The 27451-nt window shown below is 43.6% G+C and overlaps 1 protein-coding gene across 5 annotated transcripts in view; it reads left to right on the top strand.

Moving 5' to 3' along the window:
- Window positions 1–27451, top strand: part of KLHL22 (kelch like family member 22) — a 53990-nt gene that overhangs the window by 21228 nt on the left and 5311 nt on the right. For all 5 annotated transcript variants that reach the window (XM_044275519.1, XM_044275515.1, XM_044275520.1 and 2 more), the window contains 4 exons: window positions 1624–1789; window positions 3548–3772; window positions 5314–5807; window positions 15062–15254. In XM_044275519.1, coding sequence (XP_044131454.1) covers window positions 1624–1789; window positions 3548–3772; window positions 5314–5807; window positions 15062–15254 — 1078 coding nt within the window. The remainder of the gene's footprint in view (window positions 1–1623; window positions 1790–3547; window positions 3773–5313; window positions 5808–15061; window positions 15255–27451) is intronic.

Consider the following 27451-nt stretch of genomic DNA (forward strand, 5'->3'; position numbering starts at 1 on the left):
GGACAGGAAGTTAGTTACTTCTCTATTCATTCCTATAAGACTGACTTTGAGGCTCCTATAGGGATACATTGAGAAACTGACTCCCTGTCCACACATGAGATGCTGTGTTATTTGGACAGTCGGAGAGTCAGTCACATGACACAGCTGAGGATCAGTAGGGACTTTATAATTCACAAATATAGTCACTGGTAAGAAAATTACCTTCACTACAGTTTACATCATGTACTTTTCTACGAGGTCAGAGAACAAAGATGTGGGAGTGCTTCCACATGGACAAACTGGCAGACTAGCTCAACACAGATTAAACCCATTGAATGAGGCTAATCCTCATGCGGATCTGCAGCACTTCAAACTGCATACCCGGAGCAGAAATCAAAGTGTAAAGGGCCCCATACACCTTAAACTATTATCGGCCAAGCCAGCAGACAGTATAATTCATATGGGGCACTCCTAACTCATCTGTCCGGGGAGCTTAGGTTCGGGCATGTTGAAGTTCAACTTTCAAACCTTTTTGTTCTCCTGGGAGATAAGCTGCCGCCAGAGGTGTCTTGCGCCACTTTTCTCCTCAATGAAAACACATAGACACTCAGGCGAGTAGATATGTGTAGTGGGGAGTCAGTACAGAAAGCTGTAGGCTGATCAAGCAGCCATCAAAGTATATGGGCCTCTTAAGCCTTGGATTTCTGCTGTGGCTCTAAGGCTTCGTTCACATCACCGTTCAGCCTTTCCATTCTCCTGCTCCGTTTAGGGGCAGGAGAACGGAAAGGACGGATTTGGCACATAACTGAGCCGAACAGAACCTAAGGACCCCATAGACTGTAATGGGGTCCGTTAGGTTTCTGCTCAGAGGAAGATTTTTTAAGCAGAGAAAAAAGTCCTGCATGCACAATTTTTGTCTCCGCTCCAAAATCATCTTCTGAGCGGAAACCTAACAGACCCCATTACAGTCTATGGGGTCCTTAGGTTCCGTTCAGCTCAATTATGTGCCGAATCTGTCGTTTTAGTTCTCCTGCTCCTAAATGGAGCAGGAGAACGGAAAGGCTGGACGGTGATGTGGACGAAGCCTTACCCTCACTGTGTGTACATTGCAGGAACCATTTCAGAACTAAGCCTACAGTCTAGCGCTGTTTGACGTGACGTGGAGGTCTCTGAGAACTGCAGATGCAGTGTTGAGGCAAAAGTGCAATGGAGCAGGAGTTCTATCACAGGAAGGCACAGACCTTGTTTGGGCCCTACATAGTTGTGGCCTTCTATCCGGTAAAGCTAAACAGGCCCAGAAGACCAGTATCGGGGCAAGGTTTAAAAAGGCCTGCTGTCTAGCAATGGTACTTACAAGGGTCAGAATAGGGACGACACGTGAAAATATGCATCACTTGCAAGTAGGGAGAAGGAAACAAATGTATAATTGTCTGTTACAATGTAACCTGTTTAATTCCTAACCCAAACATGTGAAATAAAGCCGTCCAGTGCATAGGGTCGAATTATTAATCATACTAGCATCTCACCATACATTCGTTTTACCAAAATGACCTCTACAAATCCACAACTAAAGCAGTTTATAGATAGCAGATGTGATGGTTTAAATGTCAAATATTCATTTGTACAATTTTTGTGTTTTATCAGGGGAATGTTTGCAGGAGGCTTAAGAGAAATGGATCAGCATGAAGTGCAGATCCATGGCATCACTTATAACGCCATGTGTAAGATTCTGGATTTTATCTACACCTCCGAACTGGAACTTGGCACTAACAATGTGCAGGAGATACTTGCAGCAGCTTGCCAGCTTCAGGTGGGCACAAATGATACCAATGATGACTTTGTCTGCTGTGAGTTAGTAAGAAGAAATTGACTTTTTTTTACATGTTGCTGATGTTTCTTGTTTATACCTTGTTAGTATGTAATATGATCTGGCAAAAAATGCAGTTGAGCAACAGAATTGGTCTTGCTGATGTTTCAGGAAAACTGTAATTACGGTCTACAAGTTGCAGGATGCTGCAGCTCTTTTACAGGTAGATGACGGACAATACGGTACAGGTGAGCAGCTACAGCTTTACTGACAGATAACCAGGGGCGGACTGGGAACTTAAAGGGGTTATCCCATGAATAATGTACAAAATGAAAATCATACATCATATAGGACATGACAATCTATTTCTAACAACGCTAGAACCAGCCCTGTACCTCACATGGATCCAGAGATCTCCTCATCATTTCTCTTCTAGATTTATATCAAGCTGACAGTTCAAGGGGAGTGTCTTTTCTGTTCCAGCTAAGGGGGCGTGTCCATGTTCTCCCTATCACCGCTCAGGGCAGTTGAAGGATGAAACTGAGCATGTGCGGTCTTCTTAGTGAGCAGGTCAAAGAAATAAGAAAATAAGTGACGCTATACCGATACATTTTATTGAATAACTCAGTGGCTATACAACATTTTTTATTACATGCAATTAGAAAAGTATTAAGATCCAGGTGCTGGTTTGGAAACTGTAGAATATGTTTCATGGGACAACCCTTTTAACGTGGCCATGGAAAAACTAAAAGTGGACCCATTTTGTAGTCAGGTCCAAACTGATGGAAGGCAGGACCAACACAAGTAGGTGGGGCTGGCACATTATACCACCCCAGCAGAGCCAAATACTACAGTGCATAACAAAATACTGCTCCAGCAGCACAAAATAGCTCCCAAGAAGTAGCCCTTCTGTGGTGACCAGCGCCAGCTGCTATGTTCTGTCCTTCTACTCCAGTTGCCTTATGATGGCAATACAGTTGAATTCATGAGTCAGGAGGGGAGTCTCAGATCATTGCTTAGCATGGCTGGTGGCTCAGGTAGCCCCCCGGCATTGGCCCACTGGGAAGTTTCATAGTAGGGTCTATGGCCAGTCCGTCCCTGCAGATGACTGAGAAAAGATGATCATAAATATGATTTGGCGATGTGTAAACCTTGACAGAGAAGGAGGAAGGACAAATAGATTCATCATCAAAGTTCATGGCTTTCCAGTTTAAAGAGATAAAAATAAAAAAAATCCTATCTCTGGAATCCCCACTTATCAGATCCATAGACTTAAATTCAGCAAGCTCATGCTGCTACATATAGGAGGAGATAAAATGGAGAGGTTGCATTGTCCCCTGTTATCTTCCCACCGTTGCTTGACAAATTTTCCCAGTAGGTGGAGGAACCATAAATATCTTAAGTGTAAATGCCTCTGTAGGCCCTTTAAATGGACTATCTAGCATTATACACCTGACGACCTGCCTTTAGAATAGGCCATCAGTATAAGAGATCTGCCATCAGCTATGAACTGACTGCATCATAAACCACTAAGATACATTTAGTTGAGTTCAGGGGAGCCGCGGTCGGCCCGGGAGATCCAGCACACACACGGACCATGTTCCCTGGGCCGATCACGTTCATGTGCATGAGCCCTTATACAAGCTGTAAAGCGAGCTCAGTATATGAAAACTACAAATACCCTTCAAGCACAGTTATGCCAGCGTTCTCAGATTCTCCGCTCCGGTTTAGCAGAGTTAAAGGGCATTTTTGTTTTCTCAGATATCTGAAGTTATCAGCTTCTGCTGTGACTTTCTTATTTCCTGGGTGGATGAGGAAAATGTTGTGGAGATGTACAAGCTAGCTGAGCTGTTCCACCTGCACCAACTTAGCGAAGAGTTGGATACCTTTGTGCTTAGAAATTTTATTACATTTTCGCGTACTCCAATATACAGACAGCTCCCACTGGAGAAAGTGTACTCTCTGCTAAGCAGTAACCGCCTAGAGGTAAGCTCACATTGGTTTTACTACTTTTCTTGTCCAAGAAGTGATGAAAGATGCATCTATAGGCAATAACTTCTTACCTTCTACTTATAAATTGTAGGCAGAACAATAGCAGAATTAGAGGGTTGTTCCCACAGTAAGTGCTGGGCCAGGGTGGCCAGAATTACTGAGCGTCTGGTACTCCACTGATTCCATAACTCCCATAGCAGTAAGTGGGAGCAACGCAAATAGTGTAGCACAGCAAGCTACACTGTATAACTCCCTGCCTACTCCGCATCCCTGGCCTGGCACTTACTGTCAGTTATTCCATCTCAGATATGAAAGGCTGAGATGAGACAGCCCCTTTCAAGGGAATGTGTCGTCAGAAAATGAATTATTGTTTAAATCACGTTTTTATGTGAAATATTTTTTACAATTTTGGGTGAGTTTTTTTTATTTATCTATGTTATTATCTATATTTAAAAAATTTATATAATTGTGATTTTTCACACTGGCCACTGGGCCTATAATATGTTAAGACTTCATATCTTTTGAGAGCAGCTACATGGGGTACAGGCACAATGGACAGGAGGGGACCCTGTTGACCGTGCAGAGGTCAGGGTGGAGTAGATAAGCTGTGATAGCACGTATTGTGAATGGTGGATCCAGTGTTATCTATATAGAGGTGTTACTTGTCATTGTAATTCTGCATGTGGTGATCGTGATAATAGCTACATGTACAGAACAGGCAATTATGACAAATTATTAGACCTAGTGGCCAGTGTAAAAATGTCAAAATGATGTACATTTTTTTAATAAAGTGACATGGAAAAATAAAATAAAAAATCTGTTTAACTTAAAAATGTGATTTAAACAATAGGTAATGTTTTTCATGACACATTCCCTTTAGGGCTACTTTCACACTGGCGTTTTGGCTTTCCGTTTGTGAGATCCGTTCAGGGCTCTCACAAGCGGTCCAAAACGGGTCCGTTTTGCCCTAATGCATTCTGAATAGATAAGATCTGCTCAGAATGCATCAGTATGCCTCCGATCAGTCACCATTCCGCTTTGGAGGCGGACACCAAAACGCCGCTTGCAGCGTTTTGGTGTCCGTCTGATGAAACTGAGTCAAACAGATCCGTTCTGACACACAATGTAAGTCAATAGGGACGGATCTGTTTTCTATGACACAATCTGGCACAGTAGAAAACGGATCCGTCCTCCGTTGACTTTCAGTGCTGTTCAAGATGGATCCGTCTTGGCTATGTTACAGATAATACAAACGGATCCGTTCTGAACGGATGCAGGCGGTTGTATTATCTGAACGGATCAGTCTGTGCAGATCCATGACGGATCCGCACCAAACGCAAGTGTGAAAGTAGCCTAAGTTAGCAGAGTGGGTGAGTTAGAGAACCATGGCTCGAGGTTTGTCTGATGGTACTGACATGTGAGCTCACCACTGAGAGAAGAGAAGAAGCAGAGAGTCAGAGAGCTGAGGAAGATTTATTTACACAAAATGATTGATCGATATTGTTCCTATGCACTGTATTACATTTGTTTTTCAGGTAGGTTCTGAAAATGAGGTTTATGAGGGGGCTTTGCTGTATCATTACACTGCAGAGCAAGTGGAAACAGACCAGGTGAGCCTGTCGGAGTCTCCAAAGTTATTAGAAACTGTTCGCTTTCCCTTGATGGAGTTCCCAGTGCTACAAAGGTTACACGACAAGTTGGGAGGATGTCCTCTGAAGCAGACCGTATCCAGTGCTTTGGAATATCACAAGAATGAAATCATGCAGCCAGTCCTACAGGGGCCCCATACACAACTGCGTTCCGAGTTCAACTGTGTGGTGGGCTTCGGAGGCATGTATTCTACCCCTTTTACTGTGCTCAGCGATCAAGCCAAATATTTGAATTCTTTGATCGGGGATTGGAGACCACTAACTGCCCCTCAGTCACCGCGCATGTCTAACCAAGGCATTGCTGTATTCAATAACTTTGTCTACTTGGTTGGGGGAGACAACAACGTGAGAGGCTACCGCGCAGAAGCGCGATGCTGGAGGTGAGGGGATATTGCTTTTTTTTTTTTTTTCAGTTCTGCCTCTTATAATTAATTATAATTAATTGTAATCATATTGTGTGTCACAGTGTGTGAGTGGAACAGAATCCTATTGGATTATTAGTCTCAGCACTGTTAACAGGACCCAGGTGTGAATTATATATATATACACACAGTATCCCACAAAAGTGAGTACACCCCTCACATTTTTGTAAATGTTTTTTGTGAAGTAGTCGGTGTACAGCTTGTATAACAGTGTACATTTGGTGCCCTCAAAATAACTCACACAGCCATTAATGTCTAAACCGCTGGCAACAAAAGTGAGTTCCAAAAGTGTCACTATTTTCTGTGGCCTTAACTCTTTTGGGCATGGAGGTCACTAGAGCCTCACAGGTTGCCACTGGAATCTTCTTCCATTCCTCCATGACGACATCATGAAGCTGGTGGATGTTGGAGACCTTGCGCTGCTCCACCTTCATGCCCCACAGATGCCCAATAGGGTTTAGGTCTGGAGACATGCTTGACCAGTCCAGAACCTTAACCCTCAATTTCTTTAGCAAGGCAGTGGTCGTCTTGGAGGTGTGTTTGGGGTTGTTATCATGTTGGAATATTGCCCTGCGGCCCAGTTTCCGAAGGGAGGGGATCATGCCCCACTTTAGTATGTCACAATACATGTTGGCATTCATGGTTCCCTCAATGAACTGTAGCTCCCCACAGCAGGCACTAACTCATGCAGCCCCAAACCTCCCACCACCATGCTTAACTGTAGGCAAGACGCACTTATCTCTGTACTCCTCATCTGGTTGCCGCCACACACGCTTGACACCATCTGAATATGTTTATCTTGGTCATATCACACCACAGGTCATGGTTCCAGTAATCCATGTCCTTAGTCTGCTTGTCTTCAGCAAACTGTTTGTGGCCTTTATTGTGCATGATCTTTAGAAGAGGCTTCCTTCTGGGACAACATGCAGAGAAGGGGGCGTGGTTACCGTGACTTGAAGCAAGGGGGCCGCTGCCTCCCTGACTTCAAGCCTGACTAGAGAAGCGCGCCGGCAGGGGATTAAAGAACGTTTTTACAGCTTTTGCTTAACTACCTGCAGGAAGAAAATGATCGTTACAAACATGCTGCTGGCTACTCTAAGGTACTGCTGCCGGCTAGGTTCCCTTTAATAACTATTAGCCCCCTCATGGGGCTAGAACCTAGAGTTATTAGGGTGCATAGGATCTCACACCTGTGCTTTGTGCACACGGCAGCAGAGAGATTACCATGGCAGCCATGGATGGCTTCAGTAGCGTCCTGTCTGCCATGGTAACTGATCGGTGAGATTTCACTAATCAGAAGCTACCACTGCACCACCAATAAAGAGGGGAGGGGACCCTGTGGCCACTGCCACCAATGATTATAATACTGGGGGTGTGGGTGCACTGCGCCACCAATGATTATAATTTATTATACTAGGGTATGGGGGGGCGCACTGCACCACCAATGAATGTAATTAACCCCATAATGCAAATATAGACAGCGGGTGCAAGCCATATCACACAGCCGGCACTTGGCCTCAATGACAGGGATCCCACCGAACCGTGCCAATTAACCCCTCAGGTGCCGCATTTGAGGGGTAAATTGCCTCGGTTTGCGGGATCGCGACTTCCTGTCATTAAGACCGGGTGCCGGGTATGTGATACAGCCAGCACCCGCAGTCTATATTTGTATTGAGGGTAATTCTCATTGGTGGCGCAGCGGCCACAGCCCTTCCCCTCCTCCTCACTATTACCTTCATATTGGGGGCGCAGCGGCAGGCAGATAACAGTGGGGAGGGAATCTCTCCTTCTCCACTGTGCCGGCTGTAATGTGCGCCAGACTTTTTAGAGGCATTTAGCACTGTGATGTGTGTCTGCCCTTAGGACGTCACTAAAATACTGCAGCAATTAAGAAATGGCGATATCACCATTTCTTAATACCGCGGTATATCGTTAATACCGGTTTATTGCCCAACCCTAGAGCTTACTCACTTTTGTTGCTAGCAGTTTAGACATTAATGGCTGTGTGTTGTTATTTTGAGGGGCACACCAAATTTACACTGTTAGGCCTCTTGCACACGACCGTATGGCTTTTTCAGTATTTTGCTGTCCCCAAAAAACGAATTCGCAAAAAATACGGATGATGTCTGTGTGCATTCTGTTTTTTACGTAACAGCTGGCCCCTGATAGAATAGTACGATCTTTGTTCGTTATGCAGACAATAATAGGACATGTTCTGTCTTTGAACGGAAACGGAAGGCATACGGAGTACCTTCCGTTTTTTTTGCGGATCCATTGAAATGAATGGTTCCGTATATGTCTGTATACGGAACACAAAAAATGGAACGTAAACGGAAAGCTGTACACTGACTACTTTACATTGTGTCATATCTTCAGTGTTGTCCCATGAAAAGATAGAATAAAATATTTACATAAGGCTACATGCACACGAACGTATGTGCTTTGCGGTCCGCAAATTGCGGATCCGCCCCCCAAAAAAAAAAAAAATAGATGACATCCATATGCCATCCATTTTTTATTTTTTTTCTTGCGGATCCATTTTAACAATGCCTAAAACGGACAAGAATAGGACATGTTAAATTTTTGGGGCGGGGCTATGGAATGGACATACGGATGCGGATAGCACACGGTGTGCTGTCTGCATTTTTTGGGGACCCATTGAAATGAATGGGTCTGCACAAACAACATTCATGTGCATGTAGCCTAAATGTGAGGGGTGTACTCACTTTTGTGAGATACTGTGTGTGGCTCCCTTCACCTGATATAGACCAAGAGTGTCCTTTTGGCTTTCGTTTGGCCACTATAAATTGGTGGACAGCAAAAACAATGGCAGCATAGTTGACTATGCTATTACATAGAAGGGTATATTGTAAAAACCTATGTTTATTTTATTGTTTACAATGCCACCCTATGGGCAATGTATCCTGCTATATGCTTATAAAGAGGAATATGTTGCAGCCTTCCTTCGGAGGTATATGTCAGGAGCTTTTATTTTTATTTTTTATGAATGAAAAGGGGCGGAAATGTGTGTATTGTGTGTACGTTGTATTTAATTTTTTTTACTTTTTTCATTTATTTTGTTTTATGAAAAAAAAAGTGAATTAACCCCTTCCGGTCACAGGGCACTTTGTCTGGTCTCTGGGATACTTACTGTGACAGCTATCTAATGAGATCTGCAGCTCCATGGGGCGCCAGCAGGGCCGCACCGCCAATTAGGCGAGGTGAGGCGATCGCCTCAGGCAGCGCGGCCCTGGTGACAAGTGGGGGGCAGAGGGCACAGGGAGATAAGCGCTTCCATTGTGGAAGCGCTCATCTCCATAGTCATCTGTATCGCCGTCCTCAGGACAGTGATACAGATGGATACTGCAGGGCAAGGGAGAGGCGTCTCCCTTCCCCGTTCCTCTGATAGGCTGCAGGCCTAGTGCCTATCAAAGGCCGGTGCAGGGGGCGTGATGACATCATCGCATCGCCTGAGCCGTACAGCACGGGACACAGGCCGGAAGAGTCGCTGCCAGCCTGATGGAGGTAAGTATGTTTTTTTTTTTTATATGGTACAATACAGGAGAGGAGCGCTATGGGGCATTTGTTACTGGCACATGAATGGGGGCATCTATGGGGGAGCACGTCTTTCTGGCACATTAGTGGGGGGTACTATGGGGACGCTTCTTACTTGCACATTATTGGGGGGCACTATGGGGCCACTTTTTACTGGCATATTATTGGGTCGCTCTATGGGGGCACTTCTTACTGGCACATTATTGGGGGGCACTATGGGGGCAAACATTTACAAAGATAAAATGGTGCACTACAATGGAAAATGCAATTGACAATATATGGCTAAACCCTCACACTGATATTAAAGGGTTTCTGTCAGCAGGAAAATAGTTAATAACCTGGCTGATATTAGTGATGTACAAACCGGATTCCCAAAAAGTTGGGACACTATACAAATCGTGAATAAAAACTGAATGCAATGATGTGGAGGTGCCAACTTCTAATATTTTATTCATAATAGAACATAAATCACGGAACAAAAGTTTAAACTGAGAAAATTTACCATTTTAAGGGGAAAATATGTTGAATCAGAATTTCATGGTGTCAACAAATCCAAAAATGTTCACCACTGTGTGGCATCTCCCCTTCTTCTTACAACACTCAACAGACGTCTGGGGACCGATGAGACCAGTTTCTCAAGTTTAGAAATAGGAATGCTCTCCCATTCTTGTCTAATACAGGTCTCTAACTGTTCAATCGTCTTGGGCCTTCTTTGTTGCACCTTCCTCTTTATGATGCGCCAAATGTTCTCTATAGGTGAAAGATCTGGACTGCAGACTGGCCATTTCAGTACCCGGATCCTTCTCCTACGCAGCCATGATGTTGTGATTGATGCAGAATGTGGTCTGGCATTATCTTGTTGAAAAATGCACGGTCTTCCCTGAAAGAGATGACGTCTGGATGGGAGCATATGTTGTTCTAGAACCTGAATATATTTTTCTGCATTGATGGTGCCTTTCCAGACATGCAAGCTGCCCATGCCACACGCACTCATGCAACCCCATACCATCAGAGATGCAGGCTTCTGAACTGAGCGTTGATAACAACTTGGGTTGTCCTTGTCCTCTTTGGTCCGGATGACATGGCGTCCCAGATTTCCAAAAAGAACTTTGAATCGTGACTCGTCTGACCACAGAACAGTCTTCCATTTTGCCACACTCCATTTGAAATGATCCCTGGCCCAGTGAAAATGCCTGAGCTTGTGGATCTTGCTTAGAAATGGCTTCTTCTTTGCACTGTAGAGTTTCAGCTGGCAACGGCGGATGGCACGGTGGATTGTGTTCACTGACAATGGTTTCTGGAAGTATTCCTGAGCCCATTCTGTGATTTCCTTTAGAGTAGCATTCCTGTTTGTGGTGCAGTGTCGTTTAAGGGCCCGGAGATCACGGGCATCCAGTATGGTTTTACGGCCTTGACCCTTACGCACAGAGATTGTTCCAGATTCTCTGAATCTTCGAATGATGTTATGCACAGTTGATGATGATAGATGCAAAGTCTTTGCAATTTTTCGCTGGGCAACACCTTTCTGATATTGCTCCACTATCTTTCTGCGCAACATTGTGGGAATTGGTGATTCTCTACCCATCTTGGCTTCTGAGAGACACTGCCACTCTGAGAAGCTCTTTTTATGCCCAATCATGTTGCCAATTGACCAAATTAGTGTTAATTGGTCTTCCAGCTCTTCGTTATGCTCAAATTTACTTTTTCCAGCCTCTTATTGCTGCTTGTCCCAACTTTTTGGGGATTTGTTGACACCGTGAAAATTTGAATCAACGTATTTTTCCTTTAAAATGATACATTTACTCGGATTAAACGTTTGATCTGTCATCTACGTTCTATTACAAATAAAATATTGACATTTGCCATCTCCACATCATTGCATTCAGCTTTTATTCACAATTTGTTTAGTGTCCCAACTTTTTTGGAATCCGGTTTGTACTAATGTTAGCTGACCATAACTATATTAGTGCCACCTCACTGTGTGTCGCCGTTATGAGAAAAAATAACGTTTATAATATGCAAATTAGCCTCTAGGTGCGGGGGGGGGGGGGGTGTTGATCCTGCTCCTGGAGGCTCCTTTCTCCCACCTCGGGCCGCGCCCTGCTACACTTGATTGACAGGGCCAGGCAGTGTTGGTCTCCGCTTGCCGGCCGTGTCTCCAGTGGAAATCTGTTCAGTATTCGGCGCAAGCGCAGTAAGTGAAGGACGCTTGCCGGCTTTACTCACTGCGCCTGTGCTGAATACTGAACAGGACGGCGCAGGTGCGAGATTTCCAAAAGAGACAGGGCCGGCAAGCGTAGACCAATGGTGCCTGGCCCTGTCAATCAAGTGTAGCAGGGCGTGGCCAGAGGTGGGAGAACGGAGCCTCTAGCAGCAGGAGCAACACCCCCCTGCACCTAGAGGCTCATTTGCATATTACAAAAGTTATTTTTTTCTTAATAACGGCAGCAGGCAGTGAGATTGCAGAAATATAGTTATGTTCATCTGACATTAGTACATCACTAATGTCAGACAGGCTAATACCCATTTTCCTGCTGACAGAAACCCTTTAAAATGAGACTTTCATCAATATATTCTTATATCAAGAACATGCCAGAGCCCGCGCACCCCGTCAAGGTATCTCAGAGTGACACGGGACCTAGCGCTAACCTACCTGTGCCGTATGGGCAATTACAGAGGCCGTATGGGCTATTACAGGGGCATAAGGTCGGACACACAGCGAACAACTCCCAGTTATCTCCAGTGTGAAATCACACATACAATGGGAGGAGGGAGGAGGCTGTAAGTCCTACCTATCACTGACTCATGTGAAGCAGGCTGCACAGGTGCACCTGAATGTTACCATTAGATCAAAATCAAGGCACATTCAAACCTGGAGTTGCCACACCTCCAGGCATGCATGTACAAACAAAATAATGTGTTCATAAAAGGCAGAAAGATGCTCAAAACCCCATATGATGTTGCGCATATATAATCGGGGGAGCAAATCCTGCACATGTGATCCGTTGCTAATAGCAATCCCCAGCAATAATGCATACAATGGAGGATGCCGGCAGCGGACCACATGTACCACAGAAGATCCTACACAGGGGAGCTAAATGTGTGGATCTAATTGGCTATATAAAGGAAACATTTACAAAGAAAAAATGGTGCAGTATAATGGATGTGCAATTGACAATATATGGCTAAATCCTCACACTGATATTAAAATGAGACCTTCGCCAATATATTCTTATATCAAGAACATACCGGAGCCCGCGCACCCCGTCAAGGTATCTCAAAGACGCATGGGACCTAACGCTAACCTACCTGTGCCATATGGGCAATTACAGGGGCTGTATGGGTTATTAGAGGGGCATAAGGTCTGAGACACAGCAAACAACTCCCACACTATGGGGGCATCTACTGAGGCCACAAAGTGGGGGTATTTTATATGGGGGGCACTATGGGGGAAGGGGGGAGAGGAACACTATGGAGGCATCTACTGAGGCCACAAAGAAGGGATATTTTATATGGGGGGCTCTGTATAGGGGCATTTTATGTTTCAAATGCTTTATTGAAAAGTATTTTTCATCATCATAAAAGCATCTTGATGCAGCAAAAACAAATGCATTTCGATCATACATTAAGTATAGATAGGAAAGGAAATAATAATTAAGAAATAAAACAAAAAGGACAATAACACTTGTCAAAGGGAAATCCAGTAGCGATCATCAGCTAGGAAGCAGTAAGTAATATTATAATAGCATCACATAATTGAACGGACTATGTATTTCTAATTTGAGATAGCCTTATACGGCATAGTGTACATTACAAAGATAGACTTCGTTGCACATTGGCGGAGTAGGGTGAGGAGACCCAGGGTTCCCACAACTTTTCAAACGCTTCAAAAGCGTCCGCACGAATTGCTGAGAGTTTTTCATAGAGTAGTATCCTATTAATTCTGTCCAAAACTGCTTGGTAGCGTCCATTTAAACGCTATATGAATTCTGGCAGCCATTAAAATATGTTGTGACAGTTTGAATTTGGCAAAAGTTAGCCAAGGAGGCTTATCCCCCAATAGACATAGAGTGGGCGTAATTTGGTAAGGACATCCTAGAATTGTGGTAAGCAACCTGCCAATTTTGGACCAGAACAATTGAACATGAGGGCATGTCCACCAGATATGGTATACTGTACCATTTTCAATAGGGGCATTTTATACTGGGACACATTATGGTGGGTACTATGGGGAAAGAGGGGGGGCACTAAGAAGGGGTATTTTATACTTGCAAGTTATGGGGTACACTGAGGGCATCTACTGAGGCACTATATAGGGGCATTTTATACTGGTACATTATGGGGGGCACTAGGAGGAAGGGGGGAGAGGAGCACTATGGGGGCATTTGCTGGGGGCACTATATAGGGGTATTTTATACTGGCACATTATGGGGGCACTATGGGGACATAAGTTCAACCTGGAGCCTTAAAAGGGAGCATTTTTTGTACTGTCACATTATAAGGAGAATTATTACTACTGGGGTGCATTATGGTGGGCTTTATTACTACTGGGGGTCTATGGGGAACATGATTACTAGTATGAGCACTATGGGAGCATTACTTATAGGGCACAGTGGGGACAGGTTGGGGTCACTGTAGGAGCACTATTACTACCATGTGTGCTTTAGCAGAGAATTATTACTATTGGTGGGACTTTGGGGAGCACTATTACTGTGGGGGCATCTTGGCACAGTATTAGCTTACTACAATTATTTTTGGAGGACGTTATGTTTACACTATAAGGGTCCATTCACCTGTCCGCAACTTGGGACCAGGTCCGTTTCCCAATTTTGCGGAACGGGTGGGGACCCATTCTTTTTCAATGGGGGCGGAACGGATGCGGACAGCATACTATGTGCTGTCCGCATCTGCAATTCCTTTTCCGGAAAAAATAGAACATGTCCTATTCTTGTCCGCAAAACACCTATGGACGTGTGAATGGACCCTTAGTGTCAGGGGCAGTATTTGCTGGGCGCAGTTATTTTAGGATTGTGTGGTACTAGTATTATCAGGGGGTTTATCTGTTTCTGCAGTATAATATTGGGGAGCACAGCGGCACAGTATTGGGGGTGGTAGGATGATTTGTCCAGAGGATGGGAGGATGATGGAAAAGTAGTAAACTAAGATTTGTTTTGTCAAACTGCAGAGACAATAAATGGCTGAAAAATGGTGGTCTGGTCTGAAAAAAGAAGATGAGGAAAGAGAACATCTACATCAAAGGAGATATTACTGGATGTAAGAAGTATGTGGCGTAGTGATATACGTAATGTTAGGAGGGAAGGGGTTAGGTTGAGAATTTGGTATGGGTGGGGGGCGAGGGGCGCTTTTTCAATTTTCGCCTCAGGCAGCACAAAGGCTAGGTGCACCCCTGGACGCCAGCAGATCGCAGTGTAACAGACACTTTTATACATTGGGTTACAGAAAAGAGCTTACCACCATGACGTATATAGTTGTGCGGCAGTAAGCAAAAGGTTGCATGTGTCTTTCACTGGCAGCACTGATAAGAAAATTAAAACTTTGCGGAGACACGTCGCCATCTGGCCTTTTTATGTACTTGATATTGTGTTTGTTACCTGTAAACATAAAATATTTCTCTTCTCTTTTCCACCACCCCAAAGATATGACCCCCGGCATAACCGCTGGTTCCAGATCCGGTCTATGCAGCAGCCTCGGGCTGACCTATCTGTCTGCGTTTTGGGGAAATATATATATGCAGTTGCAGGGAGAGATTACCACGATGAGCTTAAGGAGGTGGAAAGGTATGATCCATACACCAACACATGGGAATACGTGGCATCCCTTCAGAAACAGGCAAGAAAATTGTTTTTCATATTTCAGCTTACTTGTTGGAAATATCACTAACTGCATATAGATACAGATGTACATTACATTTCTGTGGGATTGGGCAACAGTCTAATGTGTATGGGGGCCGCTCCATTGTCCAGTAACATTTGCCATAGAAGAATTAGGATGTTAGGTTTCAACATATTCAATCTTTCTAATCTGGCAGCAGCCTGTCCCACTCCCTAAAGCAGTCATCTGAGGGGGCATTGGGGAGTCTGCTATAGTGATTTGAAGGCCTAGGTCAGGAAATTAGATATTATGATAGATATGCTCAGTCCACTTAGACTCGATCAGCTTTTTTCTTTTCTGACATTTTATTATTTTTATGTCAAATGATAAAGCAAGTGTGGCTATTGAGAGACAATTTAGGGATTTACTGGTGTTTCATACACCGGTCTTAGGCTACATGCACATGACAGTGAAAAACGGACATGTGATGGATGTTTTTTTGACAGCCATCACACGTCTGTTTTAAGACCAATGGTAGTCTATGGGGTCATTAACATGGCATTTTTTTGACGGCCAGTGAATAGTGGACATAAAAAAAATAGAGCATGTTCTATCTTGTCCATTTTTCCCTGACCGACAGCCCCATACAATTGAATGGGTCCGCTTTTTTTAACGTCCATTTCTCGGAATGGCATTAGTGTAAAAAACATCTGTTAAAAATGGACAGTTTGGGGGCGGAGCCAACGCAGCATGGTGCAGGACGCTTGAAATTTTAGCTCCTCACCACACTACCCGGCTTACTAGCTAAAACAGCAATTTCACCTGCCAAATCATGGGCAAACTCGGCAAGGAAAGAAGCAGAGACCCGGAGACCACCCCACGGGTCAAGAAATCCCAAGGGGTTATGAATAAATACTTCCAGAAGTTATCTCTGGCGGCCGAGCGCTGTAAACTGGCGTCTGCAGACTACAGTCATGCGGCTCATGAGGAAAAAGATTCAGATGGCGCGAGCTCGTGCACGCACTCTGAAGCACAAGGTGGGGAAGACCCGATGCCCATTACCAGATCCTTCCTGAAGCACACGTTAGCACAAGCCTTAACACCAGTAATGAAGGAGCTGGCCGGTAAAAAAATTGGAGGTAAAGCACATGGGGCACAGAGTGGAGGCTTTAGAAGAATCACAAGTTGCAATAGTTCAGCATAGTAAAGGGATGCAATCTCAAGTGCAAACGCTTCGCTCACAGATTAACAACGCCTACCTGTATCTTGAAGATCAAGAGAATCGGGGAAGGAGAAAAAAATGTGAGGCTGAGAGGCATACCCGAATCTGTTCCAGCGGATGAGCTGATAGAAGCGGTCCAACGCATATTCGCCATGTTGCTAGGCCCAGATCGCGCGGCCACTATAACGATAGAAAGAGCGCATAGAGCACTGAGGCCGAAACCTCAGACAGGAGATCCTCCTAGGGACACGATCTGCACATTGCTAAACTACCTGGACACTGCAGAAGTTCTAAAAGCAGCGAGGGATAAGGAAGAAATCCTGCTTGACAACAATAAGATCCTATTATTCCAAGATCGGGCTACAAGCACTCTGGCTGAGCGCAGAGCCCTCCGCCCGCTCGCGTTGGAGCCGAGATCCAGGAGGCATCCCATTTAGATGGCTGTTCCCCTTCGGCCTGAGCACCACCATAAACCTCTACATCACAAGTTAACATTGATAACATAGGCAATGTCATCCCTAACAGTTCACCTGAACTAGCGGTTTATTTTATGCAAGCAATATAACTTTGCTTTATATGGTTGAGATCCGAGCTGACTTTTTTCCTTACATATTGCACTGATAAATATGGAATAAGACTAAACAGAAGGAGATAATTCCTTTAGCCAAATTTTGCTTAAGGTAACAGTCAACATCAACGTGATTGGAGGAGTTGGATGACTCTAGCTTATTGTAACTATACTCGTTACCCTTTATTTGTCTCCAATGTCATTCCGTGGTCTTGAGGTTGGTCTTATGACCATATAATAAAAAAAATCGGCGATATGACTTAATGATCTTTATTTGTACTATACTCTCTGATGTACACTATTGTGTTATATGTTGTCTTGTTATTGAAAAATGACATAAATAAAGATTTTATCCGTCCCCATTGACTTGCATTGGGATCCGGATCCGTCTTGCTCTGCATCCCAGGATGGAAAGAAAACCACTACATATTGCAGTTTGCTCTATGGTCTGGGAACGCAACTAAACGGAACGGAATGCATTTTGGAGCATTTCGTCTGTTCAGTTCAGTTTTGTCGCCATTGACAATGAATGGGGACAAACCTGGAGCGTTTTTTTCCGGTATTGAGCCCCTATGACAGACCTCAATACCGGAAAACTTAAACGCTAGTGTGAAAGTACCCTAAGATTTGACAAACTTAATAAGTTAATTAAATTTGGTACCTCTTCTGGCAGTCCGTGCAGCAGAAAATCAGATCTACATCAGCTATGCACTATAAGGCCTCATGCACACGACCGTGCCGTTTTTTTGCGGTCTGCAGAAACGCAAAAAACGGAAGCCGGCCTTGTGCCTTCTGCAATTTGCAGAACGGAACGGGCAGCCCATTGTAGACATGCCCATTCTTGTCCGCAAAACTGACTTTTTTTTGCGGGGCCTCGAAACGGAGCAACGGGTGCGGACAGCACACGGAGTGTTGTCCGCATCTTTTGTGGCCAAAACGGCGGCTCGGATGCGGACCCAAACAACGGCCGTGTGCATGAGGCCTAATTCAGATAAAACCTTGAGCTGATAGTAGATACTTCACATGATCAGGCTAAAATAATTTCATGTGTTTATTCTTTTTTTTTCCTGTTGTACTAGTAGATGAAGTGTGTGCTGAGGAGCATCAGTCTGATGCACTGGCTGAAATTGAGAATAGCTGCTGCTTTTAAAACTTGTGCAACATTAAAGGGATTCTCTGTGATTTAACAATTGATGACTTGTCCCTAGGATAGGCCATCAGTATCAGACCGGTGGGATTTGGACACCCTACACCCCAGCCAAGCATCCGTTCTTGAGTAACTATATAACTCCCTGCACTGTTTAGTGGTCGGTGCTGGTTACTGCAGTGGTGCTCCCATATGCCGGTTTTAGACGGTCAGATTTCTGTCCCTCTGTGTAAACATTTATTAGTTAATTTGCTGTGAGCTGACTTTAACATAAAGTTTGCATATAGTATTATCTTTATTTATGTAAATCGAATTATAAGATATTGTAATATATTGAAAAAATGCCTCTTTCTCTATTTATCACCGGTCGGTGTCTGTTCGGAATCTCTGTTTTCACAAGAGTCTCACTGATATTACATTATATTATATATACCAGTCTTAAACAAAAAATCTGTAGTAGTAAATCAGGCATGGTTGCAACATGGCGACCCCCTTTTATTAAAGGGGTTCTGCACTTTCATTTAACTGATGATCTATCCTCTGGATAGATCATCAGCTTCTGATCGGCGGGGGTCCGACACCCGGGACCCCCGCCGACCAGCTGTTTGAGAAGGCAGCGGCGCCGCGGCCTTCTCACTGTTTACCGCAGGGCCGCCGGCCCACTGACATCACGACTAGTATCAACTAGCGTGGGCGCGGCTAAGCTCTGTTCACTTGAATGGAGCTTAGCTTAGAAGCTGATGATCTATCCAGAGGATAGATCATCAGTTAAATGAAAGTGCAGAACCCCTTTAAGTCTCATACCTGTTATTGATTGAGAATAGCATGGCATAGTCCTTTCCTTATTTCTGCTGTCTTAAACATACTAATCAGGTTGGGGAGGGTTCTACAGAGAGTACACCAGTTCTCACATCTCATGGAGGAACATATGATTGCTCACAGTATTGCAGCTGGGCCACCCAGGAGACCGATCCATTGTTCCTAGACATATCTAGGTAGAGGCTCATTCTCGTCACCCCACCAAAATAAACATGTCCTTCAGCCCAAATGTGTTTGTAAATGTGTGATGTGAGAGAGTTGGGTTTCTGGTGAACAAGTTGTTTAACAGATAGCAGCCTTCTTCCTCCTTTTCGAACTGGCCACTAAGACTGAATATATGCTGATACTTCTCATTACACCATTCACAAAGGGCGATGATCACAGCACAATGACCTCTGCACAAATCATAGAGCATATCTAGCAAACCCTCCATTAGAACATGTCCAATATGTTGTGTCTGTGGTCCTTGTGGCTTCTTGAAAAGCATAGCTTTACATGCTGTTAACAACAAGATGGCTGCCCCCATTATCATATATGGACAATATCAAAAAAATCTACAGTCAGAAAATAAAAAACAAATTAGATATTTTGTTATTACAGTTTTCAAATGTAACAATAAGAAAATAAAATACAGGTCTGGTTCCAAGTCAGAAAACAACCTACACAGTCATATATACATTGGCAGGATGGTAAATAGCGGACATAGGGGGTCAAGACCAGCATTTTAGACACGGGTCATAATAAAACCCCTGCGCTAGATCGCTGAAGTTATGTAGAGGCGCAGGCCTCTACATAACTTTGGCACATCCAGTGCCGCTTCTAAATGTAAGCCAGCCTCCTAGCCGGCTTACATTTAGACCATTTTCTACACCTAAACCCTTCCTCGCCCACCCCACACCCATTTTTTAAGACCTGGTGGGAGCAGGGAAAAGTTGCAGATTCACAATCTGCGCCTGAAAAACGCCTAATATAGGCATATTTCAGGTTAATAAATGACCCCCTTAATTTCTTAATTTGTATGGCCGGCTATTGAAAGAAACAAAACAAAGAAGATCTTTCACTTGAATGCAAAGACAGTTTTATGTAAATTTATCCCTTTACACACAGTGATGTACATGTACGTGAACAGTGCGTAGGGGATGTATGGAGCAGGCTCACGGACTGACACTGCGCCACATCTAGACTCCATCTGTTACCTGTTTGCAAGTATTATTGATTAAAGAGTTGCGTGTAAGGAAAAAAATCATATATAACTACATATACAAATATAAAAAAAATTATATGGAAAAAACCTAAACCATTAAAAAAATAAACATAATTGGTATTTGTCGTGCATTTTCATAAGTGTACAGTCTTATCTGAAAATATTATAGTTTAAATGTCAATGCTCATTGCCTTTAAGAGTAGAGACAAATTGAACCAGAGTCTAATATTTCTCTATAGGATTGAAACAGGCCGAGATGAGGTTATGCTGAGTTCAGTTTGGGTAAAATTTTTGTAGGTACATAGAGTGTATTGTCTCTTAAAATTATTATGAGCAGATGTGGTATATCTGTTAATGCTATGATGGGTCCTACAGACATGTGTCTGTGAGAGAGAACCATTTGAATAGCAATGTATTGTTTTACTTCATTACAAAGTCATTAGGGAAGTCAGCCTTATAGAAACATTGGGTGTGTGAATGTCCCATTCATGTCTTCATAATTATATTCTATATATTTCTGTGTGGTGTATTTAAATTTGCAATATATCTTAACCAATGAATTATATAATATGTTATCTATGTATAACAGTGTGTCGAGATATATCATTTAGAATATATATTTTATGCCATGTATATTTCACTGACTGGATATAACCTTAGGAGGTTTAGAAAGTATTGAAGTTATCTTCCTACTAATTGAGTTTCATGAGGAGAGCTGAATATTATTAGCCAGCCATGTGGGCAAGTTAATGAACCCGGATGTCAAGTAAAAGGGCCCATTGTCCATTGTCCCTAAAGAAACAGTAGAAGATGGTGAATCCAACATGTCTAGGTTATGCATAAGTAAAATGTCAGGAAGAAACCCTTAATACTGATTTATACTGGATAGGTTAAAAAGGTCATGTGAACGTATTATTAGGTATTTAGAATTAATATTAAAATTGTTATGTGGTACAACAGTGCCATCTAGAGGTAGATGGATGATATTATATTATTTTATAACTTGTTTTCTCCAGCATATCAAGGGTTAAGATTTCATCATGGTAATATTAACATACGTTACACCCTCCTCAGTTGATAGGGAGATCATAATCCAGGAGGTGGTAACGTAAGATATCAGGAAGGATAAGTATTGCTGGATAGGAACATAGAGGGGGCTCAAAACCATCAGATCATCAGATCATAAGAAAGGATATCAAAAGAAACTTGAATTATATTTTAACTACTAGAGAACTCTTGAGAATTGGTCCCATCCGAAACTCTGCCCATCCTTGACTTGGTAACGTATGTTATACTTTTTGCTTGTGATATTAATAAGCTATTCCTCTCAGCATATAGTCAAGAGTTCCCATACTGTGGGAATGTATAGTGTTAAACACCTCCCTAAATGCTAGTTGTCCTCTTAGCAAAGATGCATGTTGCTAATGGGAGATTAGACATTGTCTGAGTAGAGGAAAAAGTCTGGGAAATTATATTTCCATAGTCTGATTGCCTAGTAGGATATAATATCATATTAATATCATTTATATTTTTGATTGTCATAGGCTGAGACAGAGTCAAGGGACAACATTTATTGTTCTTGTATTAATCTGTATTTTGTCATGTTATAACCTGTTGGTAAACAGAAAATCCTGAGTTTTTTCTTGATGTATTAATTATTGGTCTGTTTGATAAAGATATAGCATTTATATCTTATCTTATGTAACTTTAAATAATTCTGTGCTGGTGAGAAAGTGATAGTGGGTTACACCACCATATAGTGGTGGTTTGTTGGTACTGCGTCGATTTGTCTATCAATTCATCTTATATCTGTTTTATATTGGATTTTTACTCATTTAGAAATAAATTATTACATATATTTGTGCATAATTGATTGCCCCTCTGTTTTCATTAATTGCATAAATTAAATTTAGAGTCTCAAGATAAAAGAAAAGGTGTTTTTATGTCCGCCTAGTGGATTTCCTGACTAATTTCCATATTTTATTGACATTTTATTTTTATATAAAATATTTATATTTAATATAAAAGATATACCTTGACATTCTGCCGTGTCCAAAATGTCTGAAATGTTACAATATCGTGTTACTTATCCTGCATGGTTAATACCACAAAAAAATTCACAATACCAAAATTGCTGTCTTTTGGTCACATCCCCTCTGAAAAAAAAAAAATTAAGAGACATATGTAACCAAAAATAGTACCAATAAAGCTACAGTTCCGTCGACAGAGAAATGAAAAAGTTATGAGTGTCAAACTATGGCAGCAAAAAGCTCTTTTTCATGTAAAAAGAGACGCATCGCACGAGAGGGAAGGTAGGTTTGGGTTGATTGGGATGGGTAAGGGAAAGAATAAGGAAAAAAGGAAAATGAGGAATAAGAATTGCCGTATGATATTGATTAAATATGTATTTGTTTTTGTTTGGTGTTTCCTAAATAAAAATGTTTAAAAATAAAAAAAAGCTTTAACGTAAAAACTATATCCAATAGAACTATGGCAGCATTGTGGGTTAATTTTTACATTCCACTCCACAAATATATATTTTTTATGCTTCTCAATATATTACATGGACCATTCACTAGTGCTATTGAAAGATATAACTCATATGGCAAAAACACAAGCCCTCATACGGCTCAATGGAAAAATTATGGCCCTTTGAGGGCAGAGTGAAAAAATCTAAATATTGCCACCAAAAAAGACTTGGTCTTTAGAGGGGTTGTCCAGTTTTCTCATATTGATTACCCATATAGGTCACCAGTATCAGATTGGCGGGGGTCCGACATCCGGCGGCCCCTCTGATCAGCTGTTTGAAGAGAACGCAGCATTTGTATGAGTGCTGCGTTCTCTTCTCTGTTTACCTGCACGTGGTCGACATTGCAGCAGCGGAGCAGTGTAATTACAGCAGCTCCATGTCTTTCACTTGAGCTTGAACATATCCTAGTGTCACGGTCCCTCCTGTGAGAGAAGTGAGAAGATCGTAGACTTGCTGCAGGTCTCTCTGTTTTCCTCTATGTATGTTGTTGTTTGGCAGGATCTCACCTCTCTTCAGGTGCAACTCGTTATCAGTGATAAGGCTGTATTTAGATCCACCTCACACTGCTGACCATGCGGTTGATAGTTTCTGCTTGGAGTTGCTAGTGCTGGTTTGTCTTGGATCTCCTGCTTCTTTATACATCTCTAGGCTAAGTACTTGTTGCCTTCGCTGTTTCTTATCTGGTGTGTGTTGTTTCTAGGCCTCAGGGAGACGCAGGTTCCTTCCCCTGTCTCATCCCTTGCTACCTATCCTAGGGCTCGTCAGTTTTAGCAGGGCTTTAGGTATCCGGTGTATGAGTATTTCCACCATCAGGATCTGCTCATACTGGCAGGAGTTAGGGAAAGGCCTAGGGATTACTAGGAGGTCACCATCCCTCTTCCTTAGCTTTTGAGGCCTAGATTGTTGTCTATTCGTTGTAGTGTGTATTTGGTGTTTTCCCTTCCCCTTAACCAGTGACATTATCCACTCCCTAAACCGTTATCCTTTCTTTTATCAGTGCAGCTATGGATACTGTTTCTGCACTAGTCAATCGTATGCAGGGGCTGTCTTTGGAGGTGGCTGACCTCCGCACGGCCGTTGCACAGTTTCAGAGACCACCGGCGGTGGGTTCTGGCAGCAGGAACCAGGCCTTCCCTAAACCGAAGGTTTCTCTCCCTGATAGGTTTTCCGGGGGAAGTGACAACTTTGTTTGGTTCAGGGAATCGTGCAAATTATATTTCAGACTGCGTCCTAGCTCTTCTGGGGACAAGAGTCAGAGAGTGGGGATTATTTTTTTGTTGCTGAAAGGTGACGCTCAGTCTTGGGCTTTCTCTTTGCCGACTGGTTCACAATCCCTCCGGTCGGTAGATGAATTTTTCAGATGACCCAGATTGGGTTTCCCTGGCCGAATCTAATTTGCGTTGCTTGCGGCAGGGAGAGCATTCAGCTGAGTCCTATTGCTCTAAATTTAGGAGGTGGGAAACTGATACGGAGTGGAATGACCCAGCTCTCCGTAGTCAATTTTGTCAAGGACTGTCTGAGAACTTGAAGGACGCCTTGGCATTTCACGTAAATCCAGAGTCATTGGAGGTGGCCACATCTCTGGCGGTGCGTATTGATAGATGCCTGAGGGAGAAATCTAAAGTTCCTCTCGCTCGGGACGTATTATCATACAGGGAAGCGGTCTCCTCTGACACTCTGGGTAAAGAGACACTCGAGCTTGTGTCTGGTGATGAGCCAATGCAATTGGATCAGGTCACACCTGGACCAGGTGATAAAAACTTTAGGGTTAAGAAAAGACTTTGTTTTTTCTGTGGTCAAGGAGAACATTTTGTTAACGTATGTCCTTACGTTAAACATCAAGGTGAAAAGGGGGAAAAAGAAAGTCCTAATGTTTCTAGTCCTCTTCTCACTCTTGGTAGTGTGGTTGAGGAAGTTGAGAATGTACTTTTGTCTTTTACCGGTAGTACCTGATTTCTCCTGCCTGCCAAGGTGGCGCTGGATTCCAAAACGGTGGAAATGGAAGTATTTATTGACAGTGGGGCAGGGGTTAACTTAGTCTATTTTCACACTCGCGTTTTGGGCGGATCCGTCATGTTTTTGCAAAAACGGATCCATTATAATAATACAACCGCATGCATCCGTCATGAACGGATCAGTTTGTATTATCTGTAACATAGCCAAGACGGATCCATCATGAACTCTATTGAAACTCAATGGGAGACGGATCCGTTTTCTATTATGCCAGATTGTGTCAGAGAAAACGGATCCGTCCCCATTCACTTACATTGTGTGCCAGGACAGATCCGTTTGGCTCAGTTTCGTCAAGCGGACAGCAAAACGCTGCAGGTGGCATTTTGGGGTCCGCTTCCAGAGCGGAATGGAGACTGAACGGAGGCAAACTAATGCATTCTGAGCGGATCCTTTTCCATTCAGAATGCATTAGGGCAAAACTGAACCGTTTTGGACCTTTTGTGAGAGCTCTAGACGAATCTTACAAACGGAAAGCCAAAACGCGAGTGTGAGAGTAGCCTTAGTGGATTTGTCCGTATGCATGGTTTGACAACAAGCGCATTAGACAAAAATATTTCTGTGTTTGCAATTGATTCCTCCCCTCTCTCTCAAAAGTGTCTGTCTCAAATGGTGCAGGACATTCGCCTAAAGGTGGGAAAAATCTCATATTGAATCCATTTCATGTTTTGTGCTGGAGGGGTTTCCTGCTCCTCTGGTGTTAGGTTTACCATGGTTAACCAAACATAACCCAACTATCAATTGGCAAGCGAGACAGATTCTCGATTGGAGTGATTTCTGCCTTGACAACTGTCTTAGCACGTCGCTTTCTGTTGTAATTACTAAAATGTTGCCTCCTCTCCTTTTAGATTTTTCTGATGTATTCTCTAAGGGTGAAGACCAGGACTTGCTTCCTCATCGGGAGTATGATTGCCCCGTCAATCTTATTCCCGGAGCTAGATTGCCAAAGTCTCTGTTGTATAATCTTTCTGAACCTGAAAGAGTAGCCATGCGAGAGTATATCACCGAGAGTTTGGCTAAAGGTCATATCAGACCATCCAAATCGCCAATGGTGGCGGGGTTCTTCTTTGTTTAAAAAAAAAAGGATGGAACTCTTAGGCCATGTTTGGACTTCCATGAGCTTAATCGCATCACTATCCGTGATCCCTATCCCCTACCTTTGATCCCAGATTTATTCAATCAGATTGTCGGCGCCAAGGTGTTCTCTAAGTTGGATTTGAGGGGGCATATAATCTGATGAGAGTCAAGGAAGGCGACGAATGGAAAACGGCCTTTAATACTCTTGAGGGTCATTTTGAGAATCTGGTCATGCCTTTTGGTTTGTCCAATGCTCCTGCGGTTTTTAAACACTTCATCAATGACAACTTTTATCATCTGGTGGGCAGGTTTGGGGTGGTCTATCTAGATGATATTTTAATTTATTCCCCTGATATGGAAACGCATAAGGTCTTACAGATCTTAAGAGAGAATAAATTGTATGCCAAAATGGAGAAGTGTGTATTTGCGGTCCCTGAAGTGCAATTCCTGGGGTACCTACTCTCATCTTCGGGTTTTCGTATGGATCCGGAAAAAGTCCGTGCTGTGTTGGACTGGGATCGACCTGAAGATCTGAAGGCACTCATGCGATTTTTGGGGTTCACCAACTACTACCGTAAATTTGTCTTGAAGTACTCCACTGTTGTTAAACCATTAACTGATATGACTAAGGGCTCTTTCACACTTGCGTTGTCCGGATCCGGCGTGTACTCCATTTGCCGGAATTACATGCCGGATCTGGAAAAAACGCAAGTGAACTGAAAGCATTTGAAGACGGATCCGTCTTCAAAATGCGTTCAGTGTTACTATGGCAGCCAGGACGCTATTAAAGTCCTGGTTGCCATAGTAGTAGTGGGGAGCGGGGGAGCAGTATACTTACAGTCCGTGCGGCTCCCGAGGCGCTCCAGAATGACGTCCGAGCGCCCCATGCGCATGGATGACGTGCCATGCGATCACGTCATCCATGCGTGTGGGGCGCCCTGACGTCACTCTGGAGCGCCCCGGGAGCCGCACGGACGGTAAGTATACTGCTCCCCCGCTCCCCACTACACTTTACCATGGCTGCCAGGACTTTAGCGTCCCGGCAGCCATGGTAACCATTCAGAAAAAGCTAAACGTCGGATCCGGCAATGCGCCGAAACGACGTTTAGCTTAAAGAGGTCCTTTCACTAGTATACAAACTAAAAACTAACTCTATCTGTGGGCAGAGCGGCGCCCAGGGGTCCCCCTGCACTTACTAGTATGCCTGGGCGCCGCTCCGTTCGCCCGGTATAGGCTCCGGTGTCTCAGCTCCGTCTGTTGTACTGGACAGATTTTTTTGTAGGAGGTGTGTCCCTTGCTGCAGCACTGGCCAATCGCAGCGCACAGCTCATAGCCAGTCTATGAGCTGTGTGCTGCGATTGACCAGTGCTGCAGCAAGGGACACGCCTCCTACAAAAAATCAGTCCAGTACAACAGACGGAGCTGAGACACCGGAGCCTATACCGGGCGAACGGAGCGGCGCCCAGGCATACTAGTAAGTGCAGGGGGACCCCTGGGCGCCGCTCTGCCCACAGATAGAGTTAGTTTTTAGTTTGTATACTAGTGAAAGGTCCTCTTTAAGGCCGGATCCGGATTAATGCCTTTCAATGGGCATTAATTCCGGATCCGGCCTTGCGGCAAGTGTTCAGGATTTTTGGC

The sequence above is a fragment of the Bufo gargarizans genome, chromosome 1 (assembly GCF_014858855.1).
Source record: "Bufo gargarizans isolate SCDJY-AF-19 chromosome 1, ASM1485885v1, whole genome shotgun sequence".
NCBI classification, from domain to species: Eukaryota; Metazoa; Chordata; class Amphibia; order Anura; family Bufonidae; genus Bufo; species Bufo gargarizans.